Source organism: Pelodiscus sinensis, chromosome 32, assembly GCF_049634645.1.
Source record: "Pelodiscus sinensis isolate JC-2024 chromosome 32, ASM4963464v1, whole genome shotgun sequence".
In the NCBI taxonomy this organism is placed as follows: domain Eukaryota; kingdom Metazoa; phylum Chordata; order Testudines; family Trionychidae; genus Pelodiscus; species Pelodiscus sinensis.
The window spans coordinates 5,737,145-5,764,838 of NC_134742.1; the positions used below are offsets into that span (position 1 = coordinate 5,737,145).

General features: G+C 52.2%; 1 protein-coding gene across 8 annotated transcripts in view; it reads right to left on the reverse strand.

Moving 5' to 3' along the window:
• LOC102462874 (C-type lectin domain family 2 member B-like) overlaps nt 1-27,694 on the reverse strand; it is a 39,032-nt gene that overhangs the window by 5,586 nt on the left and 5,752 nt on the right. The window contains exons 4-8 of one of the 8 annotated variants that reach the window (XR_012898502.1): nt 25,382-25,563; nt 24,172-24,275; nt 21,776-21,899; nt 20,537-20,707; nt 19,899-20,342 (exon numbers count right to left, since the gene is read on the reverse strand). Coding sequence is in view for 6 of the 8 variants with exons in the window: in XM_075913809.1 (XP_075769924.1) it covers nt 1,709-1,816; nt 3,138-3,531 (502 nt within the window). In the remaining 2 variants the exon portion in view is untranslated. Of the gene's footprint in view, nt 1-936; nt 1,009-1,708; nt 1,817-3,137; nt 4,902-7,518; nt 7,688-15,381; nt 15,617-19,898; nt 20,343-20,536; nt 20,708-21,709; nt 21,900-24,171; nt 24,276-25,381; nt 25,564-27,694 lie in introns of those variants that run through there. The other 7 variants (XM_075913815.1, XR_012898503.1, XM_075913814.1 and 4 more) reach the window with 7 other exon arrangements.

The following is a 27,694-nucleotide window of genomic DNA, read 5'->3' on the forward strand; positions in this document are numbered from 1 at the left end:
ACTAGTTACCTCTGTCTGGCAAAAAGCGTCTTGTCACTTTTGCAACTTTGAATGAATTGGCTTTATTAAAAACCAAACCAAACCAAATCATCTGAAGCCTACAAAACAGAAGTGTTTAAGGAGGTCTTAAAAATCTCACAGAGATGCATACATGCATACATTCTCCTTTATTTAATCTCCTTTACACTACTTTAATTATTTTTACACACCTGTGAATAGATTGCGCACATTTTATACATTTGGGTGGTCAAGTCTCAATAGAAACCCCTTCTGCTCTTTTAGCAAATTTAACTAACGTGTCCATAGTCAAATATTAAATCAGATTGTCTCTTTGCCTGGATTATTTACAGAGGTTCCCTTGGAAAAGGGCCCATTTTTCAAAAGGCTGCAAAGAAACCAAGAATTCTTTTCCTATCACGCTTTTCTTCTTTTTAGCATTTTTATAACAATCTGATGTCTCCATTCTCTCCATACTCTGCAGAGTTAACATCTCGCTCTTTTTCCTTAATATACTCGCTCATCTCCAAAAGGAAAAGTTCTTTCGTTCAGATGTTACCACTCCACATTTTATTTCAGGGATTTGAATTTCCAATGCCTGGACTTACTGCTTTCCTTTACTCCTACCACTGTGCTCTCAGGACTCTGAACCTATTTTCCAATCTTGCTTGCTTTCCTGCCTGCTTGTCTGGACCTGATCCTGCTTTCCGTGCTCATCGGCCCCTTTCCACGGACACAGGCTTTGTCCCACTACCAATTTACAGGAGGGTGGGCTCCTCAGTTACCCCCCACGCCTCCTGGTCCTTTAACATTTTAAATGTCTAATGTTTATCAACTTCTCATCCTAGTTTAACCAATTAGTTGTTAAGACTTACTAATAGTTCTTAACCTCGCTAACAATATTTTCAGCACACAGTATGCAATACAAAAACTGCAAACCTGTACCACGGGCCAGGAAGAGGATCCTCAACCTGTCTCGATTCTTATCCTTGAAAGAATTTCACGGGATATCTTTCCGGGGCGAGAAGGCAAAACACCACATTTATTGCCATCGTAACATTATTCTGGTATATGCATATTCATACACACAAAGGCACACATATGCCCACACCCCATCTTGGCTGTTGCTTAAAGTTCCACTGCAAAGCTTCTGTTAGTACAAACTTTTAATCTTTCATCATATTTTCTTTATAGTACAGTCTGTATTCTAATTACTCCTAAGAGCAGCCGTGTGATCATGCTGAATCATAAGGATCCTTCTAATCTGTTTCTATGTTAATGTCAGATACAGACACATGCAGTGTCTGCCTGATGCATCTTTACACGGGCCTAGAAGACTGTTCCTCCCTGCTAACCAGAGAAGAGTGGCCGGCAGAGTTAAAGCTGCTTAACATTTATTCTCACGATACCCATTAAGTACATCAGACATTATAAAACTCTCTTGTCTACAAGAGCCCAGGAGCAGATGGAGGGGAAGGCATAGCTCAGTGGTTTGAGCATTAACCTGCTAAACCCAGGGTTGTGAGTTCAAGCCTCCAGGGGGCCATTTAGAGACCTAAGGCAAAAATCAGTTAAAGGATAGTACTTAATCCTTCTGTGAAGGCAGGGGCCTGGACTAAATGACTTTTCAAGGTCCCTGCCAGCTCTAGGCAATAGGCATCACAAAGGTGGAAAGTCCCAGAGACTGACTCTTCAGGGGGTGGGAACTTACCTCCCAGAGCTGCTGCTAAAGCAATTATGATGACCACCGCAGCCCCAATTACAGCTGCAGCTCCAAGGACACCTGGATGTTTCCATAATGCAGGTTGAGCCCCATTGTCTGGAAGATAAAACCAGAACAGTTACCATTGTGCTCTGATCTGACCCACACATTCTGATTTCTATAATTCTTCTGTCCCTTCATAGCCTGCCTCATAGCCTGCTCTGGTGCCTCATGACCCTGGGGTGGGTGTGGGTGTGAGGTGTGGGTGTGACAGGGGGCGGCTGTCTGCTTTGGAACCCAGTGCCCCTGGCTGTGCTGTGAGGTGCAATACCCACCTGTGGAATGGCCCAGGCACTAGGCCCAGCCTGGGCAGATAACAAGGCTTTTCCAGGGTATACTCTTGCACAAAAGCACATGCCAGTGTAGATGCTCTCTTGCACAAATACTTTAACACAAAAACTCTTGCGTTAAAACTATTTGTGTAAAATCCTGCCAATGTGGATGTATCCTGAGGTTTGTCTACACTGCAGACTTTTGCCAGCAGAGAGAATGCAAATGAAGTGCTGATTAGCATTTCGTCACATTTCATTTGCATAATCTATTCAAGCCATTTTTGCAGAAAAACAAGCAGTGTGGACATCCCGGAGAAGAAGAAGGATCTTGAGCAAAAAGGTTTTTTGCACAAAAAGGAAATGTCTACACTGCTTGTTTTTGCGCAAAAACAGCTCAAATAGATTACGCAAATGAAGCGTGGCAAAATGCTCATCAGTGCTTCATTTGCATGCTCTCTAACAGCAAAAGCCAGCAGTGTAGACGTAGCCTAACTGATCACATAAGGCAGGGTCAGGAGACTATACTGGGGGAAGGTATCTCAGCATTCTGTGAAGTTTAAATTAATGGGGGTTCTCATGTGGCAATGGTAGCTACCGGGCCAGACTGTTGGAGACAGGCAGAGCAGAGCTCAGGGCACATCAGTAAGAAGACAACGAAATCCCCACAGAATTGATGCAGACTTTAGATCCAGACATCAGAACACGGTACTTGAGGGTGAGTCAGGGTTATTGTGGGGGAAATAACAATGGTCCAAGAGGGACACCGGATTTGATCATGCTGGTGGGAGTGATTAGACATAGCTGCAGTTCCTCTCTAAGTAATGGAGGCATCAGTATAGGTTGGTCCACACAGTGCAGAAGAAACCAGGACTATATTGCACCTCCACGGGTTCAGGGGCATTCCAGATCTAGCACAGACCTTGGGTAGCAACAAACTCCAGATACTTATGACCAGCAAGAGTGCTGGGGCAACAGTGGGATCTCCCAGCTTGAGTTCAGGATCCAGGAGGGGGCAGAAAAGAGAGAACAAACTCCCACAATCCCCACAGACACACCAGGAAAATCTGGGATCAATACTGCAGGCTTATCATGACACAGTGACTCACGTAAGAGTGGCCATAATAAGTCCAGGAATTCTTTGGCCTTTTCCTGCATCAACATCCGGGTAGGCACTGACAAACTCATCCGATGTGTATTTTCCCATGGCCCCAAGCTGTTCTTTCTTCTCGCCAAGGGTGGCTGGCAGGACGGAGAAGACAGTGATCCTCTTCCTTGTGGGTCGGGTAGTTTACACTTCCACTGTGAGGAATGAAACCGTTTCCACCAGGAATCCATTATTCTGCCTGATAAACACTGGGGCTGACTTGAGTCACAAATAAAGCCGGGGCCATTCCAGGTGTGCATCGGAGAGTGTTCCTGCCCTGAAAACTTTTTGAATGTCAATGGTTGGTTTAATACCCACGTTAAAGGAGGTTTTCCACAGCCTAGTTTTTTCTCCATGTTTTGCCATACTATATCTTTTTGTACTGCCACTTGTCTTGTGTAACACAGCTATCATCTCTTCTAAGGTTTGTACCTTTTCATCTGTTCCCTTTCCAGGCACTAGGCAGTTCCATTTGCAACCACCAACTTCCAGGAATGCACATTTGCATTGAATAGATATACCTGCCTGCTCTTCCTCTGTGGGATTTTAAGCTAGGAGCTGAAGGAAGCAAGATGAATTAAACCAGGTAGAACTACCACTTGCCTACAAGGAACATTGGGCATAGAAATGAACTGGATCTGGAAGTGCGGATCAGTACAGAACATGAGTAGACAGAGAAATGTATATTTAGTCATGATCACGTTATTTTTTTGTTGTTGTTTGGTTAAACTTCTCTGTGTGAAATCCATGTACTTCCCCCCATTCGCTATATATCTAAGTGGCACCCAGAGATACTATGTTTCTCTGTTTTAATTAGTTTTTCTCAGTTACTCTGTAACAACTAGAAACCATATATGCTTTATTAAGTATATATTTTTGTTTTGTTAATAAAATCACCTTTTTTAATTAGATGATTTGATTATTGTGTCCTGAAAAGTAGCAGGAGGTCTGTGTATACATGCCTAGACTAAGAGATCAGCTATCAAAGGCTACGTCTAGACTACAGGCTTTTGTCAACAGAAGTTTTGTCGACAGTATCTGTAGACAAAGCTTCTGTTGACAAAGAGTTCTGTCGACAAAGCAAGCTGCTAGCCAGCACAGAGTAGAGTGGAAGAATGACTTCTCAACTTTTCCAAAGATGATAGATAGCTAGAGGCTCAGATATCTCCTCTATCAGCTCCTTGAGTATTCTAGGATGAATTTCATCAGGCCCTGGTGACTTGCAGGCATCTAAGTTTTCCAGGTGATTTTCAATTTGTTCTTTTTTTATTTTATCTTCTAAACCTACCCCTTTCCCACTAGCATTCACTATGTTAGGCATTCCTTCAGACTTCTCGGTGAAGACTGAAACAAAGAAGTCATTAAGCATCTCTGCCATTTCCAAGTTTCCTGTTACTGTTTCTCCCTCCTCACTGACCAGTGGGCCTACCCTCTCCTTGGTCTTCCTCTTGCTTCTAATGTAATGTAATAAACAGTCTTCTTCTTTCCCTTTAGTCCTGTAGCTAGTTTGAACTCATTTTGTGCCTTTGCCTTTCTAATCTTGCCCCTGCATTCCTGTGTTGTTTGCCTATATTCATCCTTTGTAATTTGTCCTACTTTCCACTTTTTATAGGACTCCGTTTTTATTTTTAGATCATGCAAGATCTCATGGTTAAGCCAAGGCGGTCTTTTGCCATATTTTCTATCTTTCCGACACATCGGAATAGCTTGCTTTTGGGCCCTTAATAATGTCCCTTTTAAAAACTGCCAACTCTACTCAGCTGTTTTTCCCCTCAGTCTTGATTCCCATGGGACTGTCCCTATCCGCTCTCTGAGCTTACCAAAATCCTCCTTCCTGAAATCCATTGTCTTTATTTTGCTGTTCTCCTTTCTACCCTTCCTTAGAATTGTGAACTCTGTGATTTCATGATCACTTTCACCCAAGTTGCCTCCCACTTTCAAATTCTCAACCAGTTCCTCCCTATTTGTTAGGATCAAATCTAGAACCCCCCGGGTAGCTTTTTCAACCTTCTGAAATAAAAAGTTGTCTCCAATGCAGTCCAAGAACTTATTGGATTGTTTGTGCCCCGCTGTGTTATTTTCCCAACATGTATCTGGATAGTTGAAAATTGTGTCTGCTGCTGGTGCATATGTAGACAGCAGAGCAGTCCCATGAGAGGAGTAGAACAGGAAGGAGGCAGAATTGAGACCTTTCAAAGTTTGGCCCAAGCGAGCGGACATGGGGGCATCATTTGAGCTCCCCGCCTCAGGTGCCAAAATGTTGTGGGCTGGCCCTGGCTGCGCTCACTGGTCCCTCCACCACCACCCCCCCAAGGGTAAAGCTGCTGGGCCGAAGGCAGCAACCTGGCCGGGGCAATGGATCCACCCCAGCCCTCTACAGCTGCACGGGGAGGCACTATCGCTGCCTGCGAAATTCGAAGCATGTGGGCAGGGTGAAGGGCAGGGCTTCACGACAGCTAGGCTATGTCTGCACTGGCAGGTTCTTGTGCCAGAAATATGCAAATGAGGTTAAGCATAGAATATCGCCGAGCCTCATTTGCAAACCTACATGGGCCGCCATTTTTGCAGAAGAGGCTCTTGCACCAAAAGGAGCTGTCTACACTGCCCTTTCTTGCGCAAGAAAGATATTGCATGCTTAGTCTCATTTGCATATTTCTGGTGCAAGAACCCACCAGTGTAGACCTAGGCTAGGTCTACACTGGCGGGTTATTGCGCAAGTACAGCCGTTCTTGCACAAGAATCCGCAGAACGTCTACACTGACCACCCGCTCTTGTGCAAGTAAGTTTACAGTATGGCGTGATAAGAGACAGCTCTTTGCGCAAGAGCTACGCTGTTTTCTATCAGGTGTAAGCTCTCTTGCGCAAGAGGGCAAAGTGGATGTTCAGCAAACATGTACTTGCGCGAGAATTGGCCTCCAGTCAAAAACACAGGTGGCCTCTCTGACACTCCGTATGGGCAATCACCACTCGCTGGTTCCCCCTAGTTGCCCCCCCCTTTAAAGGCGCAGGCACGCAGCACAGCTATTTGCCACGTGCGGCCCGGGTAGCAGCCAGGGGGAGCAACGGCAGCTGCCCAGATTCAGCTCAGAGTCCACCAAGGAGCCACCCCAGAGCTCCCAGCAGGCCCACAGGGGCACCAAGTGGCGGGCTCCATGCTGGAGCATTGCTGAGGTGACTGCCCTCCTGGACCTCTGGGGAAAGGAGGCAGCCCTCCGGGACCCCAAGTCCAGAAGGAGGAATGCGGAGATCTTTGCCCAGATGGCCCAGGCGCTGGCCGCACAGGGACACCCGGCCCGGACCCTGGAACAGGTCAGGGCCAAGGTGAAGGACCTTCGCCTCACCTATGTGCAGGCCAGCGAGCATTGGGGCGGAGGAGCTACTGCCTGTCCCTAATACTGTTATCTGCTTAAACGAAGCACAGGAGATCTTTTATGGGGGGAAAGGCAGTAGCCACATTTATTGAGAATACAACAGTTGCATATGGTTTTCACACACACACACACACACACACACACACACACACACACACACACTTCTTCCAGATGATATAGTTACCAGTCCAGAGCCTGTGTCCATCTAGTGGCCAGGTAGATTGAGCGGGGGGGGGGGGGGGGGCGGGAGGGCAGGGAGGGGTTCAGGGTCTTGTCAGTGGATGGATCCAATACTCCTCTGGAGACAGTGTGGCAGAGGAACCCGAAGTTCCATAGCAAAGCACCCTGCTAGTTATAATCCTTCTTCTGTTAAAATCCATGGATCCTGCTGTCAGCTTCTGACGGGAATGTTATCTTTTGATGTGAGTGTTCCCAAAACATCTCTCCAAGGTTCATCCTGTTGTCAGTCGTCCTTCTGGAGTCCTTGCTCCGTTTCAAGGTTCAGTCTGCCAATCTGATCCATTCTTTGACGTGGGTGCCACTGACGTTTCTCTGCTCCTTGCAGTCTGTCTTTTACAGTTTGGCTTCACCCCAAACTCTCCCCCTTCTCTGCTCATCTGGCTCTCACCTTTCTGGAAGTGGCAGAGTACTGCAGGGAGCGGCTCTGGCCCTGTTGTAGCGGACACACTGACCCACAACGCGCCCCGACACCCCCCTCGCTACCCCGCCAAACGGGGAGCAGCTGGGGCCGGGCGCCCCGAGACCCGCCCCCCAAAATACAACTGCAGCCCCGCTGCGTGTGGGTCCCGGCTCCCTCCCATCCTCCCACTCGTGAGGGCTGCCCCCAAGCGGGGCTCAGCTCCCGGCAGTTTGGTCCCAGCCCCAGGTAGAAGCGAATCCCGATCATCCTGGGGGCCGCGTGATCCCCCGCTTGTCCCTCCCAGCAAATCTCCCCCGCCGCGCTGCACTCACCGCTCAGTCCACAGAGGCCCCCGCGCCCCATCACAAAGCCGCGGGCAGCTGCCCTCCGCGCGGCGCGGCGCGGTCGATGGATCAAAGCCCCTGCAGCTGCGCGGGGAGGCGCCATCGCTGCGCGCGAAATTCAAAGACGCTTCAGCTGCTTTTGGTGCCGCGCGGCAGCCAGGAGCTCCGGCCCCCCCCCCCCCCCTGCCATGGCCGGGCCCTGGGGGGCAGCAACTGCTCCTCCCCTTACTCCCGCCCCCGTTGGCAGGGCTTGCCCACCCCCCGTGTGCTGAAATACCCCGGGGCTGGGCAGCCCCATCGCGCTGAACCCAGGCTCCGCATCCCGCTTGTCTCCCCGTGGGTGCTGGGCACGCGTGGGCAGGTCCGATCTCTGAAGCCCTTGGGGGAGAGAAGCCGACAGAGATTTGAACAGAACCGCTCCCTGCAAAACTCTGCCACTTAGGGAGAAGTGAGGGGCACGGAGCAGGCTCAGTAGCTCTGGGGAAGCTTCGCCCTTCGTCTTGCCCACAGGACGTGTCAATTTCCGCTGTCTACATTTTGCAGCGGGGTTAAAAATAGAGAAAAGGGTCAGAGCAGAGGATGTGAAGTCTCAAAACATTTCCTACCTGTGTTTTCTTTGCTGCCCTGGTTCCGAGTTGCGCTCCCCTCCTTGCAACGCAACCCCTTTGAATAATAGTTTTGCTCCTTAGCAAAAATTATTTCTGTTGCTTGTATTACTCTGTACCAGGCCTGCTTGTGCAATGCTGTTAAAAATAATCAGCATAGCGGCATTGCGCAAGAAAGGGCAGTGTAGACAGCTCCTTCTGGCGCAAGAGCCTCTTCTGCAAAATTGGTGGCTCATTAAGTATGCAAATGAGGCTCTGCAATATTCCACACTTAGCCTCATGTGCATATTTCTCGTGCTAGATGCTGCAAGTGTAGACATAGCCGAAGAGAGCTGATAAATTAATTAGGAACCAACTGTGTTTTCTTGCATCCTTAGTCCCTAGATTAAAACACAAGTGAGAGGGTAACTCTTAGCTCCTCTCAACCTGTTTCTGATTTCAATAAAAACCAGGCCATTGAGAAGGGCGGCAGCAGCTACTATCCAGTGTAAGAGAGGGGACACCTGAGAGTGCTGGAATAAAACAAGTTCAGGCTTACCCAGCTCTGACAGACTCCTCTGCTGAAAGAGACTCATTCTCTGAGTGCCCAAACACCTGTCCACTTGTTGACCGGACAATCTGGGAAGCTATTCAACCTGGCAGTAGCGCCCCATTCTCAAGAACATTCTGTCTGGGTAAGACCCATCAGTATCCTTTAAAAGCGAAGAGGAGTCCTGTGGCACCTTATAGACTAATAGATGGATTGGAGCATAAGCTTTCATGGGCAAAGACCCACTTGGTCAGATTCAACCCTATTTGCCTGCCACTTCTTTTCTCCAAAATGATCAAAACCTTCCTGAGATCTGTTAGCTGCTTGTGAAGGGTACAAGGAACTTTTGCTTCCCATTGACTTAGAAACAGCAGCGGATATAGGGCAGGGCGAGCGGGGCGGCTGCCCCGGGCCCCACGCTTCAACAGGCCCCGCTGTGAAGTGTCCTTGAGCGCTTTGATGCGGCTTTTGTTCCTCTGGACGTCGACCCCAGTCATTGCTCGCTCCTTGCAGTTCTTGGAGAAGTCCATGCTCCACCGAATGAACTGGGCGAAAGCCACCTACTGCCTTCTAGGTGGCATGTTTTTTCTCTTTTTCTTTTGGCTGCCTGCAGTTTTCTCCGGTCGCCAGCACCACCCCACCCTTCTTCTTTAGAAGCCAGTTGGCTCTCCACTACTAGGCACTTTGAGCGGAGCCGCTCTCGCCCCTTCACGCCACCCACTGGAAGCCAGAGCTGCTGTAGGCTGCTACTATAGCGTGGACCCTGGTGCAACTGAATCAACTTCCTGGCCTTCCTGTCTCGGCCTCTCTGGCTCTCCTCGAAAAGTGTGTGTCTGAAACCCCGAAATCCCAAGAGACACCTGAGGCCTCCTGTTATTCCACACCAACCAGGCATCTTGATCGGAGCCAGAGACTGTTTCTTTCTCTAGCCTTGCTCCTAAGGAATGACCCATCGCTTGCTTGGGAGCAAGGAGAAGGGCGAACAAGAGGGGCGGGGGACAACAACAGTAAAGCTTTGCACACACCCACAGTTCTGTGCTCAGACTGGACCAGTATTTGATTTGTTTTCTCTCGACGAATGCTAAATTTCCCCGCCTTGTCTCTAAACTGAAAGAGGAACAGGGATGAATAAACAAATCAATCGACTTATGAAGGAATTCAACAGATGATTTGGTGCGGGGGGGGAGGAATGGTTTTTAAACAAAGCGGGTGAATTTATCAGACAAGATTATCAAGGATCCAATCCCATGTTCTAGAGGTCCCCAAACTCGGAATGCCAGATGCTGGGACTAGAGGACAAGCGATAGATCACCAGGCAAGAGCCTTGTTCCATTCATGCCTCTGAAAGATCGGGCACCGGCCACTTCAGCTGTTTGTGTTGACAGTCGAGGTGAACAGAGCGAAGGAAAGAAAAGAGGCTTTCTCATTGGTTTATTTAGGATCCTCATTCTCATTGAGTCAGCGGAGTGTACTCCTACTAGCCAGTCAGGATAGAGGAATTGCTCAGCTCTCGGGTTATGGTAAAAACGCTTACATATTCTATGTTGTTGAGACAAAAAAGGGATATTGAGGGTAGTTTATGGCTGCTTAGGAGGAAAGGAAATTGCAGACGTAAAGTCTTGTTCATTTTGGGTGGAGCTATACGTTTTCTGTGGTTAGGGTATATAAGCTGCTACCTGAGGGGTTGCAGAAACTTTGCCTGTTAATTTGGTTTGTTGTACTGGAATATCTGAGGACTAAGAACATTATATGGGGAGAGGAGTCCTGGGGAGCCTAAGAAGAGCCAGATTGTGCTGTGCCATCTATAGCTCTAGAAAGACTGAATACCTGAGCAAGCTGTTGAGAGGTTTTCCTCTTGTGGGGTCTTGCACTGAGTACTAAGGCAGTGTTTTATGTGAGAAAGCACCAGCTAGTAACAGTAATTACTAATGCCAAATATAATATCAGAGGCTACTATTAGTAGAAGGAAACAGGAACTCAGGTTGTCTGGTTTTGTCTTTACATCACCTTTAAAGGAAAAGCTAAAGAAAAGTCTCCCGGACATAAATAGGAAGAAATTTCCGATAAAACATTATCCCTGCTCTTCACTATAGCCAGCTTAATAGCTATGAGGGAGGGGTTCCCTTTACGTTTTACAGACTATTTCTTTCATTGAGCTACATGGTCTTCATGATAGAAATCACTGTAGGTTTCAGGCGATGCATATTCCAATAGATTACATTGCATATAATTATACTGTGTGTACATGTAACACATTAAAACTTTGTCTCACTTTGTAGCTGTCTCAGAAGTACTATGTAGATAGCCAGCAGGGCTGAATCTGAGACATGTTCATTTGCATATTTCTGAAAATTTGTTCATTAAATGAGAAATTGTCACATAGATATAGTTGGGAGATTTTTCTCAAAGGTTTATCTGATAAAGTTGGACTTTCAGCTCTGAGTTTTCATTATACAGGCAGTCACCAGGTTACGTACAAGATAGGGACTGTAGGTTTGTTCTTAAGTTGAATCTGTATGTAAGTCGGAACTGGCATCCAGATTCAGCTGCTGAATCTGGACACCAGTTCTGACTTACATACAGATTCAACTTAAGAACCCCAGGCGTCCCCAAGTCAGCTGCTGCTGAAACTGATCAGCAGCTGATTCCAGGAAGCCTGGGGCAGAGCAACTCTGCCTCGGGCTCCCTGTAGTCAGCCGCTGGTCAGTTTCAGCAGCGGCTAACTTGGGGACGCCTGGGGCAGAGCAGCTCGGGTGCTGCTGGGTTGGTCCAGTAGCGCGGCCGCTCCTTGGCGCTACTGGACCAACCCAGCAGCACCCCAGCTGCTCTGCCCCAGGCGTCCTGATTCAGCCACTGCTGAAACTGATCAGCAGCGGCTGAATCAGGACTCCTGGGGCTGAGCAGCTGGGGTGCTGCCAGGTTGGTCCAGTAGCGCCAAGGAGCGGTGCTGCGGGACCAACCGGCAGCGCCCCACCTGCTCTACCACAGGCCCCGGGCTTTGCTCCACATCTCCCTGGTCTGCTGGGGGGGCACTAGCTGCGTCTCCCCCCAGCAGACCAGGGAGACGCGGAGCAAAGTGGCGGAGGACCCGGGCCGGACTGCGGTGCTTCCAGATCAGCGCCGCGGTCCGGCCCGGGTCCTCCGCGGCTTTGCTCAGTGTCTCCCTGGTCTGCAGACCAGGGAGACGCTGAGCAAAGCGGTGCAGGATCCGGGGCCAGACCCGCTGCTGCTTCCAGATCAGCTGGAAGCCCCGCGGGTCGGGCCGGGTCCTGCGTGGCTTTGCTCAGCGTCTCCCTAGTCTGCAAACCAGGGAGACGCTGAGCAAAGCGGCGCAGGACCCGGGGCCAGACCCGCGGCCGCTTCCAGATCAGCTGGAAGCCCCGCGGGTCGGGCCAGGTCCTGCGCGGCTTTGCTCAGCGTCTCGCTGGTCTGCTGGCTCCCGCAGCAGACCAGAGAGACGGGGAGCAGCTTTTCTCGCCCCGGAGGAGGCGGGCAGCGGGACCAGGCGTCCCGCTGCTCGAGTCCTCCGGAGCGAGAAAATCCCTGTTCGTAACTGCGGATCCGACATAAGTCGGATCCGTGTAACTTGGGGACTACCTGTAATGGGGCTATTTCAGTTGGGCCTAATTGCTATTTGTCATTTTGAAAACCTTTCTCTAAAGGTCTAAAAGGATGAAGAATAATAGGAGTATTGAGAGTATAATCATGCAGGATTTCACTACTGTAGAGGTTTAAAAATCATGTTGGCAGGTGAATGTACTGCTTAATATTTGTAGTCCTCAGTCACACACATTTGTCACGTGGTTGCTGTGACATTTGTTTGTGAAGAAAGATTTTTAAACTTTTTGGAAAATTACCTGTGTAAAGAAATGGACTTTAAAGACATAATTGAAGAATGTGCTGCCAGAAGAGCTAGACAGCTATAATAGACTTAAATACAAATGACATTTTTTAATTATTAATGCAGAATTTTGTTTACAAATGAATTACAATATAATTAAAATAAAATTATCCAACTAAATTAAGTTTCTATCAAATTTACCCAATTCGCATTTAATATGAAAATAGCCTTCAATGTGCGTATTTGACGCCTTTTTTTCTATTTTTTCTCCAAAGGGGAGGCCTCCGTGAAATTGTGCTGTCCTGGGCCCCGCAAATCTCTCATCTGCCCTTGCTTAGAAATCATAAATTCAAAGCAGTGTCTGTAAGCCTGAGAGAGTACAACATTTGGAATAGTCACTATGGGTGTGTCTACACTACCAACCTAGTTTGAACTAGGGTGGTTAATGTAGGCAACCGAAGTTGCAAATGAAGCCTGGGATTTGAATTTCCCAGGCTTCATTTGCATCTTGCCGGGCGCTGCCATTTTTAAATCTCCGCTAGTTTGGACTCTGCCTGCGGCTACACGCGGCATGAACTAGGTAGTTCGGACTAGGCTTCCTATTCCGAACTACCATTAGTCCTCATGGAACAAGGTTTACTGGTAGTTCGGAATAGGAAGCCTAGTCCGAACTACCTAGTTCATGCCGCGTGTAGCCGCAGGCACAGAGTCCGAACTAGCGGAGATTTAAAAATGGCGGCGCCCGGCAAGATGCAAATGAAGCCTAGGAAATTCAAATCCCGGGCTTCATTTGCAACTTCGGTTGCCTACATTAACCACCCTAGTTCGAACTAGGGTGGTAGTGTAGACATACCCTATGATTGAGGACGGGAGGGGCTAAACCTTTCCTACCTTCTGGTAAGTAATTTTTTTCCCTCCCTTTCAAATAGTTTCTTTAACCCTTTGTATGCAGTGTAATTTCCTGGATCGTTAACTCCTTGTTCTTGGTAGAAGAGCAACTTATACAGCAGCACTTCAGCAGCTTTCAGTTCTTCCGTAGCTGTTTGTGATACAGGCTAAGTACCGACACCTCTACTCTTGTACCGTTCTCTGGTCTTCGGTACTTTCCCTGAGTAAGACCTTACACCTGCCATTAAACACAGGATCCTGTGAGCACCGCCTGGCTGTGGTTCATTCATGCTTGTTCTGCTCAACAGTGTTCTCGCTAAGTGGCGCCCCCATGAGCAACAAATTTCAGGCCTGTGCACCTGCAGAGCCGCCCAGCAGCACTGCCCACCACTCACGTTTCCGCTGGACCGGAAGGTGAAAGGTGCTGGTGACGGTCTGGCGGGGTCGTGTCACAGCTGGCAAGTTGCCCTGCCCGTTTGCTCTGGCTGGAGCCGGGGTGCAGTGGGGCTGTCCCTCCAGAGGCAGCTTGGGCTCCAGCTATAGCAGGCAGGACGCTGTGGCGTGGCTGGCAGAGCTTTGTGGCTGGGAGTGGTCACTCGGGGGCCTTGGGCTTGGGCTGGAGTCACGTGGTGGGGGGCAGCCACTCGGGTGTCCCAAACGGGGATGGAACCTCTGCATGGTGCGTGGTAGCGGCCACTTTGTCTAGGTGGGAGGCCGCCAGCCACAGCCCTGGTCTCCTTGCCCTAAGAGTAGGCTGCTTCTCATGGGGGGAGGCTGGAGGTGGCTGCCCAAAATAGCCACCTTAAAAGGGCAATGCTTGCTCTGTTCTTAAAAGGGCAGGGCGATCTTCTCCCCCCCCCCCCCCAACTATTTTTGTTCCCTCCCCCAGTTCCTTTTTTTTCCTTAACAGATTTTGCTGCCATTTTCCTGGGGGGGAGCATGAGGGTTTCTCAAAAATCAAAAAGGGAGGGGGGTGATGCTGAAAAGTTTGGGAATCACTGTGTTAGAACTAGCTCTGCATTTTCTGCTATTTTAAATTTGTAATTTTCTTTCCTCTGCCTGTTTTCACTTGTACTTAATTCAATCACTTTTATTTACCATTAAGCCCAGTGTAAATAATTGTTCCCTGGGGGAAGCAATCAGGGTATGTCTACACTACAGCGCTAATTCGAACTAACTTAGGTTTCTGGAAGGCTGGAGATGGATGGCAGGAGACAAATGGCTTGTTCACTGTCTTCGGTCCATCCCCTCCAGGGTCCCTAGGGTTGGCCGCTGTCGGCAGACAGGCTATTGGGCTAGATGGACCTTTGGTCTGACCCAGGATGGTCACTGTAAGCTCAGGGCTCAGGGTCGGGGGTCTCAGTGGACCCCCTTGATTTTCATGCACACCTGCTCCTGGGTGTCCAGGCTGGTAGCTTTCCTGCCCTAGCCGGCCACTTTCCTGTGCCTAGTGCGGAGATCGTGGACAAGGTCCACGATGTCTGCACTAGCCCAGGCAGATGCCCGCCTCTTGCGGTCCTGGGCAAGCTCCCGGGAGCCGCCAGCCTGGTCCCGGGAAGAGGGTGAGGCCTGGGGGGCATCAGGTGGCTGGCTCGAGCCGTGCCAGGTACAGGGTCTGCTGGCTGGGTGCTGGCAGGCTTGCACCTGGCACGGGCACCATAGCCAGCCCGTGTCCCTTTAAGGGGTCCGGGGCCGGGAGGGGGGCAGACGAGTTTCCCTGGTGTTGGCCAGAGTGGCCACCAGGGAAAGCTGGGGAGGGCTAGCCTCCCACTAGTTCGAATTAAGGGGCTACACAGCCCTTAATTCGAACTAGTAAGTTTGAACTAGGCTTAATCCTCATGGAATGAGGATTACCTAGTTCGAACTAAGCGCTCCGTTAGTTCGAATTAAATTCGAACTAACAGAGCGCTAGTGTAGCGCCTATGAAAGTTAGTTCGAACTAATATCCGTTAATTCGAACTAACTTTGTAGTGTAGACATACCCTCTGTGTGTACATCTTCCTGTCATTGCTAAAGGGGGCTTCTCAGAATGCTTTATTTGGGGTGCTGATCCCATGTGAGGAGTGGGGTTTCCTGGATGCTATGCCCAAAACTACATTTTCTTCAGACCTGAAGAGTTTCAGTGTCCATATTGCTCCTGGAGGGGATGGGTGATCTCAGCTCTGTGCCTTGGCTGGGGAACACCAGGAGATGAGAGCCAGAAGGCCAGGGTGTGGAGAAGCCCTAGAGAGCAAAGAGGTGAGTGTTAGTGGCTTTATCAACACTCCAGGAAGCAGCCCTCTCAGGCCCCACACTCCCATTACGCACAGAGATCTCTCTCCTTAAATAAATAACCCCTGAACTGGTTTTAACAATTACTTCAACAAGCCCCTAAGAACAGTAGAATGTAAATTATTCCAATGGGTAATTAACCTCCATGTTAAAACTTTTTTATGGAAACGTGTAAGAGAAGGCACATTCATTCCCCACCAAGACTGAGGGTAGTTTGATTATGGATTTGGTGCCTAGAAAGGAATCTAGGTGTCATGATGGACCATAAGCTAAATATGAATCACCAGTGTGACGTGGTTACAAAAAAAGCAAAGATGATTCTGGGATGCATTCACAGGAGTTAATGTGAACAAGACATGAGAAGCAATTCTTCTGATCTACTCTCCGCTGATTAGGCCTCGCTTGGAGTACTGTGTCTAGTTATGGGCACCACATTTCAAGCAAGATGCGGAGAAAATGGAGCGGGTCCAGAGAAGAGCAACACAAATAATTAAAATTCAAAAACATGACCTATGAGGGAAGACTGAAGAATTGGGGTGGTTTTGTTTAGAAAAGAGAAGACCGAGAAGGGACATGCTAGCAATTTTCAAAGTACCTGAAAGGGTGTTACAAGGTGAAGGGAGGAAAATTCCTGTCAGGGCAGTCAAACGTTGGAATAAATTGCCCAGGGAGGTTGTGGAATCTCCATCTCTGGAGATACTTAAGAGCAGGTTCGATAAACATCTATCAGGGATGGTCTTCATGGTGCTTGGTCCTGCAGAGCAGAGGCAGCTGCATTAAACAGCGGGCCTCTAAGTACTATGCAGTCTGGGCAGAGAGGAGAAAGCTTCACACGCTTTCACCGTCCTCTAGCAAAATCCTTCAGGTCCCATTGTCCCGTTTCCAGCCAATAAGAGCTGAGAAATTTTGCTGAAGGCAGGGGCAGCGAATGAAGCCTCCTCACTCCCTCCCTCCATGTGCTGGAGCAGAACCACATGGAGATGCTCACCCAGCACTCAGGCAGGGAGTCTGCAGAGCTACAGGCTGGGAGTTACCTAGAGTATGTACTTCCCGGCCAGAGTCTGTCTCTGGCATCCCACCTCCATTCTTTCCCCAACTACCTGCCCCAGGCCACCACCCAAGCTCTCTGTATCCCCTCTCCGCATCTTCTCCAGGTCACGGTTCTCTCCCAGAGCCTGCATCCCCTCCTAGACCCCTCTCCCAGGCCAGAATCTCTTCCGCACACATACCCCTCCCTGATCCTGAACTCCATTCCCCTGTCTCAGATCATAACTCCCTCTCAGGCCCCACACTCCCTCCTGCACCCCAGTCCTCCATCCAAGCTCCCTTCTACACCCCACCTGTTGTCCCGGACTTCACGCCCGCTCTGTAGAAATGCGGCCCTTGATCACTTTCCAAAATTTTGGAGCCGTCCCCCGTTAAAAAAAAATCATTGCCCGCCCCTCTTGTAAAGTATTGTTTGAAAACTAATAACCTGTGGGGCCGTAATATCATGGTGAAACGTCTGCAGCTGCATTATATGGAAAATTAGGAATTCCCCAAAGAGCTCTCGGTGGCACATGTTCAAAGCCAGGGAGCCTCAGTTAGGCGGAGCTGCTCAGGCAGGTCTGAAACAAAGAAAAGTGAGTTCCCCTCGGTTTACGTATAAGTTGTATACGAGATCCTCAGAGCGCAAGAGGGAGAAGATGGGAGACAAGGAAAATCTGCCTTTCAGGAACCAGAAGGGAGAAGAAACAGGACAGACCATGTCACCACAGACGTCATGTTGCTTCTTTATTGTTTGAATTAGCTTTCCTGAGAGGGGTGATCTTCAGGGGATTGCATCTCAAAGGAGCATTGGACTACAGAAGTGAGGGACAAAAGCACCCCAGACTTTCCCTCCCTCTCTATGGGTATGTCTACACTACAGCGCTAATTCGAACTAACTTAGTTTGAATTAATTAATTCGAACTAAGCTAATTCGAACTAACGCATCTAGAACTAAAAACTACCGTATTTTCCGGCGTATAAGGTGACTGGGCGTATAAGACGACCCCCTAATTTTTTAGTTAAAAGATAGGGTTTCGTCTTATACCCCAGCGCCCCTCCGTCTCCTTTGCTCCTGGTGTCCCTGGTCTGCTGGAGACGGTCCCCAGCAGACCAGAGGCACCGGGAGCAAAGCCGCAGCAGCTTTGCAAAGCCTCGGGGGAAGCCGGCGGGGGGGCAGCTCAGGCACACCTGGGATGTATACCCAGCGTACAAGACGACCCCCAATTTTTGGGGGATGTTTTTTAACATCAAAAGTCGTCTTGTACGCCGGAATATACGGTAGTTCGAATTAGCGTTTTGCTAATTCGAACTAGCGCGTCCACACTGATTGGACGCAGGGGCACATTTAAGGGCAGCTGAAACTGGTTCTGGGAGGGCATCAGGTCAGTAGTTGCTTTGTGTGGCTGCTGTCTGAGGCTATTTGAGGCTCGTGCTTAAAGGGACCCCCCCGGACAGCCGGTTTTCAGATTTTCCTGCTTGCTTGCCAACCTCGCCGAGGGACAGCAAAGCGTTGGCCTCTGTGCCCGTCTGTGTCGGTGCTTCCCTTCGGGGACGCCGCCGCAGGTGGCAACATGGAGCCAGAGCTCGCCCTGCACCTTCTGGTGCACTTTCTGGTGCACTTTCTGGACTTGCTGCTGCAAGCCTGCCAGCAATGGCTCGAGGCTGCCTGGCACCACCTGGTGCACGTCAGCCCCCTGCCTCTCCACCTGGCCACCCTGGGGGCCGTGGAGGAGCCGTGGCGGGGCCCCGGCACTGGCGTGCCCCACCGCATCTGGCGTCTGGACACCAGCAGCGACTGGTGGGACTGCATCGTCCTGGAGCACTGGGAAGACCGACAGTGGACCCAGAAATTCAGGATGAGGAGGGACACCTTCCTGGAGCTCTGCGAGTGGCTCGCCCCTGCTCTGCACAGAAGGGACACTCGCATGAGGCCCACCATCCCCCTCCAGAAGCGGGTGGCCATCGCCCTCTGGAAGCTCTCCACGCCGGACAGCTACCGATCCGTCGGGAACCAGTTCGGTGAGGGGAGATCCACCATCAGAGCGGTGCTCATGCAGGTATGGCACTCGTCGGCCACTGCGCCGGGGGGGAGGGGGGCTGCAAGGAGGGGATGGGCCGCCCCAGGGACAAAGGGGGGGCGGGAGGAGGTGAAAGTGCCCCGCACCGGAGGGGTCGGTCTGTCCCGGCCGTATTACATGCCGCCAGGGGGGTTGCTTCTGGGAGTGGGGCGCGGGGCACTGCCAGGGCACGAATGCTCCCAGCCACCCGGGCGCCCCACTAATTTGCCCTTTGCTGTGTCTCTCCACAGGTGGTCAAGGCCATCAACCGGGTGCTGCTCCGCAGGGTGGTCCGCCTCGCCGACCCGGACGCCGTCATCCGGGGATTCGGCGCCCTTGGCTTCCCCAACTGCGGGGGGGCCATCGACGGGACGCACATCCCCATCCGTGCCCCGGAACACCAGGTGTCCCGTTACGTGAACCGCAAGGGGTACTTCTCCATGATCCTGCAGGCCGTGTGTGACCACCGGGGACAGTTCACGGACATTAATGTGGGCTGGTTCGGCAAAGCACACGACGCCCGGGTGTACCGCAACTCCTCCATGTGCCAGCGGCTGCAGGACGGGACCTTCTTCCCCGACCGCCACATCAGGGTCGGGGACGTGGACATGCCCGTGTGCCTGGTGGGGGATGCCGCCTACCCACTGCAGCCGTGGCTGATGAAGCGCTACACGGGGCACCTCAATCCCTCCCACCAGGCCTTCAATGCCAGGCTCACCAGGGCCCACATCATGGTGGAGGGGGCCTTCGGGTGACTGAAAGCCCACTTTCGATGCCTCCTCACCCATCTGGACCTGGCCGAGCACAACATCCCTCCCTTGGTGGCAGCATGTTGTGTGCTCCACAATTTATGTGAGAGAAAGGGGGAGGCTTTCCTGCCAGCCTGAATGGCTGAGGCTGACCGCATGGCTGGCCACTACGGTCAGCCCCGCACCGCCGCCGTCCGGGAAGCCCAGCGGGGGGCCGTCCGGATCCGGGGGCCATCTTCCACCCTACCTCCCTTCCCCTTTCCCCTCCCTACCTACTGTCAAATAAAGACACCTGTTTTTCAAACAAAAATGTCTTTTTATTTAACATAACTGGGGTGGGGGGAGGGTGGGGCGAGGGTGGGACAGGGGAGGAGGAAACCTGGGACAAGGGAGCTGGAAGGGGAGGGAAGGGAGGAAGGGAAAGGAAAGCTCAGGGGTGGGGGTCCGGCTGCCTCTCCCATCTCGCAACACTGCAGGTCTGGGGGCGTCGGTGGGGAATGGTTGTGGAGGGTGGGGCAGGAGGGTCGGGGGGTGTGGAGGAAGCAGGAGCAAGAGCAGGGGGAGCAGGAGGAGCAGGAGCGGGAGCAGGAGGAATTGGGAAGCGGTCGAGCAGGCTCTGGAGGTGGCCTTGCAGGGAACGGCCCTGTTCCTCCAGTGCCTCCAAGCTCCTCTGGCGCAGCCTCAGGTCCTCCTGGACCCAGTGGTCCTGGATGCGGAGCTGGTGCTCCAGGAACCGGAGGTGCCGCCGCTGGTACTCCTTCTGGTTCCTGGCTCTCCTGCTGGCCCAGGCGCGGGCGGCTGCTGCAGGCGGGGTGGTGCACCCTGCAGGCCCAGGTGCTGCAGCTGTGGTGCAACAAGAACAGCGGTCAATTACCCAGGGGCCCAGGTGTGTAAAACCCAGCTCCCCTCTGCAAGGCCAGGGCCCCTGCAGGATCCCCAGCTGCTGCTCCGTGGTGGGCAAGGCCCAGGCGCACGGTGCCTGGACTCCCTCTCGCCCCAGCCCCCCGTACACATAAGGGGAGCATGATGGTACTCACATGTGGAGGTCTCCCCGGCCTCAGACGACACAGGTGAGTGGCTCTGTGGGGTGCCTCGGGGGTCCTGGGTCCTGGGCAGGCTGCCGGCAGGCTCCTGGCTCTCGGAGCCCTCCTCCTCCTCCTCCCTCTGTGTCTGGGAGCGGTCCCTCTGCCCCGGGGTCTATCACCTCCCTGGGGGCAGGGACGGCATGAGCCCCCAGGATGAGGTCCAGAGCCTGGAAGTGAGGGCAGGCCTCCGGGTCGGCCCCTGGCAGGCAGGCCCGGGAGTAGGACTGCCGCAAGTCCTTAATTTTGCAGCGGACCTGCTCCCGGCTGTGCTGATGGCCCCTGGCGGCCAGGTTGGCAGCCATGTGGCCATACACAGCCGCGTTCCTGTGGCTAGTGCGGAGATCGTGGACATTGGAGGCTTCCCCCCAAACCTCGATAAGGTCCACGATCTCCGCACTAGACCACGCGGGCACCCACCTCTTGTGGCCCCGGGCAGGCTCCTGGGAGCCGCCAGGCTGGTCCCGGGAAGAGGGGGAGGGGTGGGGGGCATCGGGTGGCTGGCTCATGGGGTGTCAGCTGCTGGGTGTGCTGGCACGGGTGCTGGCAGCCTTGCAACTGGCACAAACCCCGTAGCCAGTCCGTGCCCCTTTAAGGGGTCCGGGGCCGGGAGGGAGGCAGTAGAGTTTCCCTGGTGTTGGCCAGAGTGGCCACCAGGGAAAGCTGGGGAGGGCTAGCCTCCCACTAGTTCGAATTAAGGGGCTACACAGCCCTTAATTCGAACTGGTAAGTTTGAACTAGGCTTAATCCTCGTGGAATGAGGTTTACCTAGTTCAAACTACGCACTCCGCTAGTTCGAATTAAGTTTGAACTAACGGAGCGCTAGTGTAGCGCCTATGAAAGTTAGTTCGAACTAACGTTCGTTAGTTCGAACTAACTTTGTAGTGTAGACATACCCTCCCTCTCTCTTCTCACCCATGACAAGAGAAAAAAGCCATTGGATTTTGGGAGCTGATCTGGCCTGAGTCTTTGGGCAGAACCGTTACTGAGACCCTGCATTGAGGGACTTCACCACGAACCAAGTTTACTTTAAATTGTGAAACCTCTAATCTGTATTGTTCTTGTGGCTGTTCCTCGCTTTATGCCTCTTTACTTGAAGACACGTAGGGGACATGAAGGGGAACCAGATCCAGGCTATGTCATATTTGGTCTCCAATTGCACTGAGTTCACAAGTGCCCTCCCCCAACACGCACCTCTCACTATAGAGGGGTATTGGGTTTGCTGCAGAGCCATCTTCTAAGCCTGCTGCAGCTGGAGCTGCTGACGTTGAGGTCTCTATCCAGGTAGGCGCAGTCGGCTCCTCCTCGTATTTCAAACCTGCAAGCCAGAGGCAGCAGGATCCAGAGTCAGCGCGCAGCAACAGAGACTGGGGGAGACGCCCCAGGAGTGGGAGATTTGCTGCTGCACTCACAACCATGGGCAGTGAGTTATATGGGCTCGTGGTGCCCATGCTCCAGCAGTATTCAGAGCCGGGGGCCCTGCTCAACCAATGTTCGGAGCTGATCTCTCCCCCCCAGCCACGCCTGGAGCAGGCCCCATCCCCCACCTGCCAGCCCCCCGCCCCCATGCATCCCCCCCCCACCGGCCCTGGACCGGCCCTGCCATGAGCAGCTTTCATTCCGGCTCCCCCTTGCCGGCGCACACTGCTGCCTGCTGCTGCCATGAGCGGCGTTTACAGGTGAGCAGGGAGATGCCCAGATGTGACCTGATGTCACAGCTCGGGACTTTAAAACTGCTCGGCACGGCATTGCGCCATGTGGCCTAGCTCCACGGTCAGAGTGCGAGGACTTCTGAGGCCCGAGCGCAGACTCCGGCCCCACAAAGTGGAAGGTAGAAGGTAGGGGAAGGGGGAAAACTAGGGGGGAGGGGTGGGAGAGGAAGGGGCTTGTGCAGAGAGGGAGGGGAAGAGGTTTGTGTGGAGGAGGAGGGAAAGGGGGAGGGGGAAGAAAGGGGAAGGCACCAAGGGACAAGATGGAGGAGAGACAAATGCCAGGGGGCCAAGTGCAGACAATGAGGAAAAGGGCAGGAAGGGAGGTGTCAGTGGGAGGGGGGACAGGGTGATGCTGGGAGAGGAGAGGGGAAGGGCATTGGAGACTACAGGGGAAGGGGGAGGTGCTGGGAGAAGGCTTGAAAGAAGGGGTGGGCATGAGAAAGGTGGGGATGGAGCAAGTTATGTGAGGGCACAGGGGGGCATGAGGGAAGTGGAGGTAGAGAGTGGTGAGCGGGTGGGCATCAGGGAAAAAGAGGGCAAAGGGGGCAGAAACAGTGAGGGAAGGGGGAGGCACCAGGAGGGTGCAGGGCTAAGGGAAGGTGCAGGTACCAGGGGATTCTGGGGGTGAAGCAGAAAGGCAGACACCTGCAGGGGAGGGACCTGCACTATAGGAGAGAGGCAGGGCAGGTGCGTAGAGGGAGGAGTTAGGAGAGGGGATGAGGAAGGGTAGCTCACATGATCAGAGTGGGGCTACTGGAGGATTGGGCACAGGGGGGAGAGAAGCGCTGGTGGAGGGGAGGCAGGTCTCAGGAGGGCTGAGGGCAATGAGAAAGGCAGGAGTCAGGACAGCAGAGGAGGGTGAGGGGTTGGGGGCCAGCAGGCACCAGGGGAGATGATGGAGTAAGGGGAGGAGAGAGAAAAGGTAAAGGTTTATAAAATATTTATTAATAATTGGGCGCCAACACTGCTGCACAACACAATTCATTTTGCTCATGCGAGGAAACTCTTAGGCTATGTCTACACTGGTGGCTGCTTGCGCAAGAACATCTTGCACAAAGGTTCTTGTGCAAGAAGTCTTGTGTAAGAAAACGTCCACACTGCCATGTGTGAGCTGTGCTTTTCCATAAGAGCATCCATGGCCGTGTGGACGCTATCTTGTGTAAGAAATCCCATTTTAGCCATTGGGGCTTCTTGTGCAAGAAATCCCTGCCGAGCATCCACACTGCCCTCTTGCGCAAGAGAGCTGCTTACACCTATTAGAAAAGAGTGTAGCTCTTTCGCAAGAAGCCCTCTCTTACCACGCCGTACTGTAAATTTCCTTGCGCAGGAGCAGGCGGGCAGTGTGGCTGCTCTGTGGGTTCTTGCGCAAGAACAGCTGTACTTGCTCAAGAAGCTGCGAGTGTAGACATAGCCTTAGAGAGAACACTTCCCCCAGCTCTCTACACCTGAGTTAATGGCACACACATTGGGTTAATGCACTTGCAGGATAGTTGCATGAGGGGAGAATGGTGGGAAAAGCCCTTCAAGACGGGTGACATGCCACCTTTTACTTCTGGTCACGTGTCCATCTTCCCCCGAGCATGTAACCTCCAGAGGCCTGGTTAATGGGGGTCAGAGGCCTGTTAATGGGGGTTAGGGGTGAGGTTAATGGAGCTAAGAGGGTGTGGCTAATGGGGGTTGGGACATGGTTAACGGAGGTCAGGGTGTGGCTAATGGGGCACCACCAAAAATTATACAAACCTGCTGCCCCTGCTCAAAACCCGTCAGGATCCCCCACTCCCTGCATCAGTCCCAGACCCAACTCCAGGCAGGAGGGGAGGTGAAAGCAGCCAGTGGGGCATTTCCATCAACTCCCACCCAACACAGAGAAAGACTCACCGATGGTCGAACTCGGTGCCATTGACCCATCTCCAGACCCCGACTGCGTCCTTCCGGAGGCCGATCCAGTGGTCCAGTCTGCCTGGGTAGGGCACCAGGGAAGCCTTTGAAATACACTCAAAGACATCAGCTGTGATAGACCCTGGCTCTGGGCTGTCCCACACCTCAGGGAGTGCTGGCTGGGGGGAATTTCTAGAGACATCAGCCTTTGTGATTGGGTGAAGGGATCAGATCAGTGTTAACCCTTCTCTCTCCCTGCTCCTGGGGATGTGGCACCTACTGGGTGAAGCAGGAATTGAGCAGCAAGCTCTGTGTCTGCCCAGCAGCCCCTTCTCAGGGCGCAGCAGGGCCAGGGGGGAAAAGGAGCTGAGAAGGGGGCAGACAGACCCCTGCCATCAGGGCAGAGCAGTGGAGGGCAGGGAGCACAGGACTGAATTGTCCCCACCCTAGCCATGAGGGAACCCTGGGGCTTTGCGGAGCTGCGGAGCAAAGGTAAAAGTAACACATTACATTCAAGCGCTGTCTCTGTGCAACCTCCTCTTTGGGGAGCGGGGTCAGGGCAGGAAGTTGGGGAGGGGGCTAGGATAGGACCCTACCTAGCACCTGCCCTAGGAAGATGCAGGACCATGGACAATTCCCCACCAGCACTCCAGGCTCCATCTGACCCCACCTCTTCCCACCCCTATTCTATCCCTTTTCCAAGTCCCTTTTCCTCAAGGGGCAGAGCCCAGGAGATTACCGGGGTGAGGGGAGCTGGGACCGGCAACAGGGGATGCTCCACCCCTGTATTCACTGCGGTGCTAGGAAACAATGTGATTTGGCCCCAGCCCAGCTCCCAGGCATGTACCTCAGGGGAGTGGAGCGGTCTGGGATGGGGATGGCCCAGAACACGAGTGTTACAGGCTGCAGCCAGGGCCCCAGGCTGAGGAGGCCTCAGGCTCCAGTCCCTAAAGCCCCTTTCTTCTTCGGGCCTTACTGCTGGGCCTGCAGCCAGCTCTGCCCCGCACAGGGAGAGTCTCAAACTGCGGCGCTGAGCAGCTGGAGGGTGGGGAAGGCTGGAGCCCCAGGCAGAACCGCACCGACTCTGGCCCGCAGCCCGGGAGGTACCCGACTCCCCTCTGCCCTTCAGGGGCTGGGCCCAGCCTGACTCCAGCCCAGCCTGAGGTGCCGGCGATTGCCGGGCTTGGCACAAAGCGTCCGTGCAGCTCACCAGCTGCTGCAGACTCTCAATCGTGGCCAAGAAGGCAGCGTGTGAGGAGCAGTTCTTCTGGCTGTCGGTCCAGTTCCCTTCGGCCTTCGAAAAATAATAGAATTTCCCCTGGATTCTGATCCAGTTCTCCGGGCACCCAGGAGAAGTAGGGGAGTAGGGAGGAGGCTGTATAGATCTTTCCACTAGGAAAAAGAGAAAAAGAGGAAGAGAAAGAGAAGGGGAGAGAGAACAAGAGAGAAAGAGAGCCCAAGAAAGAGAGAGAGATCATTCCCATCTCTCAGTGGAGAACAAGCAGGCACAGGAGCACAGGGACTCTGAGAACAGATCAGACCCGTGGGTTACACGGCTGCTCTCTGAGAGCCGCCAGCACCTGCTGCTTCATAGCAAATGGCAACAAATACCCCGGCAGGCAGTGAGGGGACAGCCTGCCCCAGGGCACTCTGCCCCCTGCCCTCCTCCATGCAGGCCTCAAAGCAGAAAGGTTCACACACAGGGGTGACTGGCACGGAGGCACATGAGGGGAGGGGGCACAGACCACGTGACCCTCACCCAGCCCAAGGAAAAGCCAAATCCCCTGAACCTGAGACCCTGCCTCTCCCTCTACTTGCTCTGCCATCTGCCCCCCCAACCTTGCTCCACCCCTTCCCTCCTCTTGCTCCGACCTCCCCCCCCCCATTGTCCCAGCTGATGTGCCCAGGGGACTACTGGCCAGGGTTCTGGTGCCGGCAGTGGCGGTATGGCCTGTTCTGTTCCCAGAGTCCCATCACTCTGCTTCCCGCCAGTGAATGCAGGGGCTGTTCCGCCCTGAGGGATGCCCCGTGTAGCCAGACAGGAACCCCTCTTGTAACATCCATTTTTGCTTGCCTGGAGCATACAGTGCACACAGAACAGAAGGCCCAGGCTGCTGTGACCGTGAATGGCTGTAAACAGAGATATGCCAATTGCTGACCAAGAGGCTGCTGAAGAGTGCCCTTGACTCAAACCCATATTGATACGAACATACAGCCGTCCACGGGGGGAGGAATCTCTCGGCCAGTAAAAAAATGTCCAGTACTCACAATTTAGTTATCTCTCTTACAAGTGTAAATTAACTTGAAACTTGCTTGTAAGAACTGGCGCCACAAAACAGACCAGTAGAATTTGGCATCTTAGATAAGAAAGAGGATACGGGCCCCCAGGGGTATAAAGATGGGTCCAAAAGCACATTTTCTCTTAGGCTGTGTCCAGACTCAGGGGTTTTTTCGAAAAAAGTAGCCTTTTTTCGAAAAAACCTCACCTGCGTCTAGACTGCAGCCGCGTTCTTTCGAAATTATATCGAAAGAACGCGGCTTTTCTTTCGATGGCGGTAAACCTCATTTCACGAGGAAGAACGCCTTCTTTCAAAAGTTCCTCTTTCGAAAGAAGGCGTTCTTCAATGTAAATAGGGCTTCTTCGAAAGAGAGCATCCAGACTCACTGGATGCTTTCTTTCGAAAAAGCAAGCCGCTTTTTCGAAAGTTCAACGTGCAGTCTAGACGCTCTCTTTCGAAAGAGGCTTGCAGTCTAGACATAGCCTTAGTGTCAATTTACCATCTATCTGCTGGTCGGGTTAGGTGTTTGATCTCCCGAAGTTCCAGAGGGGACGCCCACCTCGTATTTGTCTTTCCCAGGAATTGAGGGCCTGACACGCTGGAGTCGAGAGGCACAGAAAGGGGTAAAAATTGTACCTGGATGTGGTCCTTTGCTTAAGTGTATATATATATATATATATATATATATAGTGTTAGAGCTCTTTAAAGATTAAGCTGTCATTTGGTACCATTATTTCTATTTTCTATCTTTACCTTTTTCCTGTAACCACTTTTTAAGATCTATATATATATTTGTTAACAGTTAAGAAAAAGAGCAATAGCCATTGTAATCATATGCTTTTATAAGTCTTTTAATAAACCTGTAACTGTTTAAGCTTTAACCTGACTCCTTCAGTTGCTGTAATAGAACCAAGCACAATTTAAAAGAACTTCAGCCGGTCATAAAGGGACAGGCATAGGAAGAGCTTGGGCGTTTGGATTTGTGTCACTCCCAGGTGACAAGATCCATTGGGGCACCTTTCAGCCTTTCCTAGGCTGCCCGCTGCAAAGGAACCCCTGTGTTCTAGCAGCTAAAATCTAAGGTGTAATAAGCTCTTCCTATATAACAGGGCGTCTGTTGACCTGCTGGCCACCCTCTGCGACGGGACCCCGGTCCTAGCAGTAAAGACACGGACGTTAAACCTTTTCTCGGAAACATACACACACACACTGCCCTGACCGTCAGCTGACACCCCGGGAGAGCA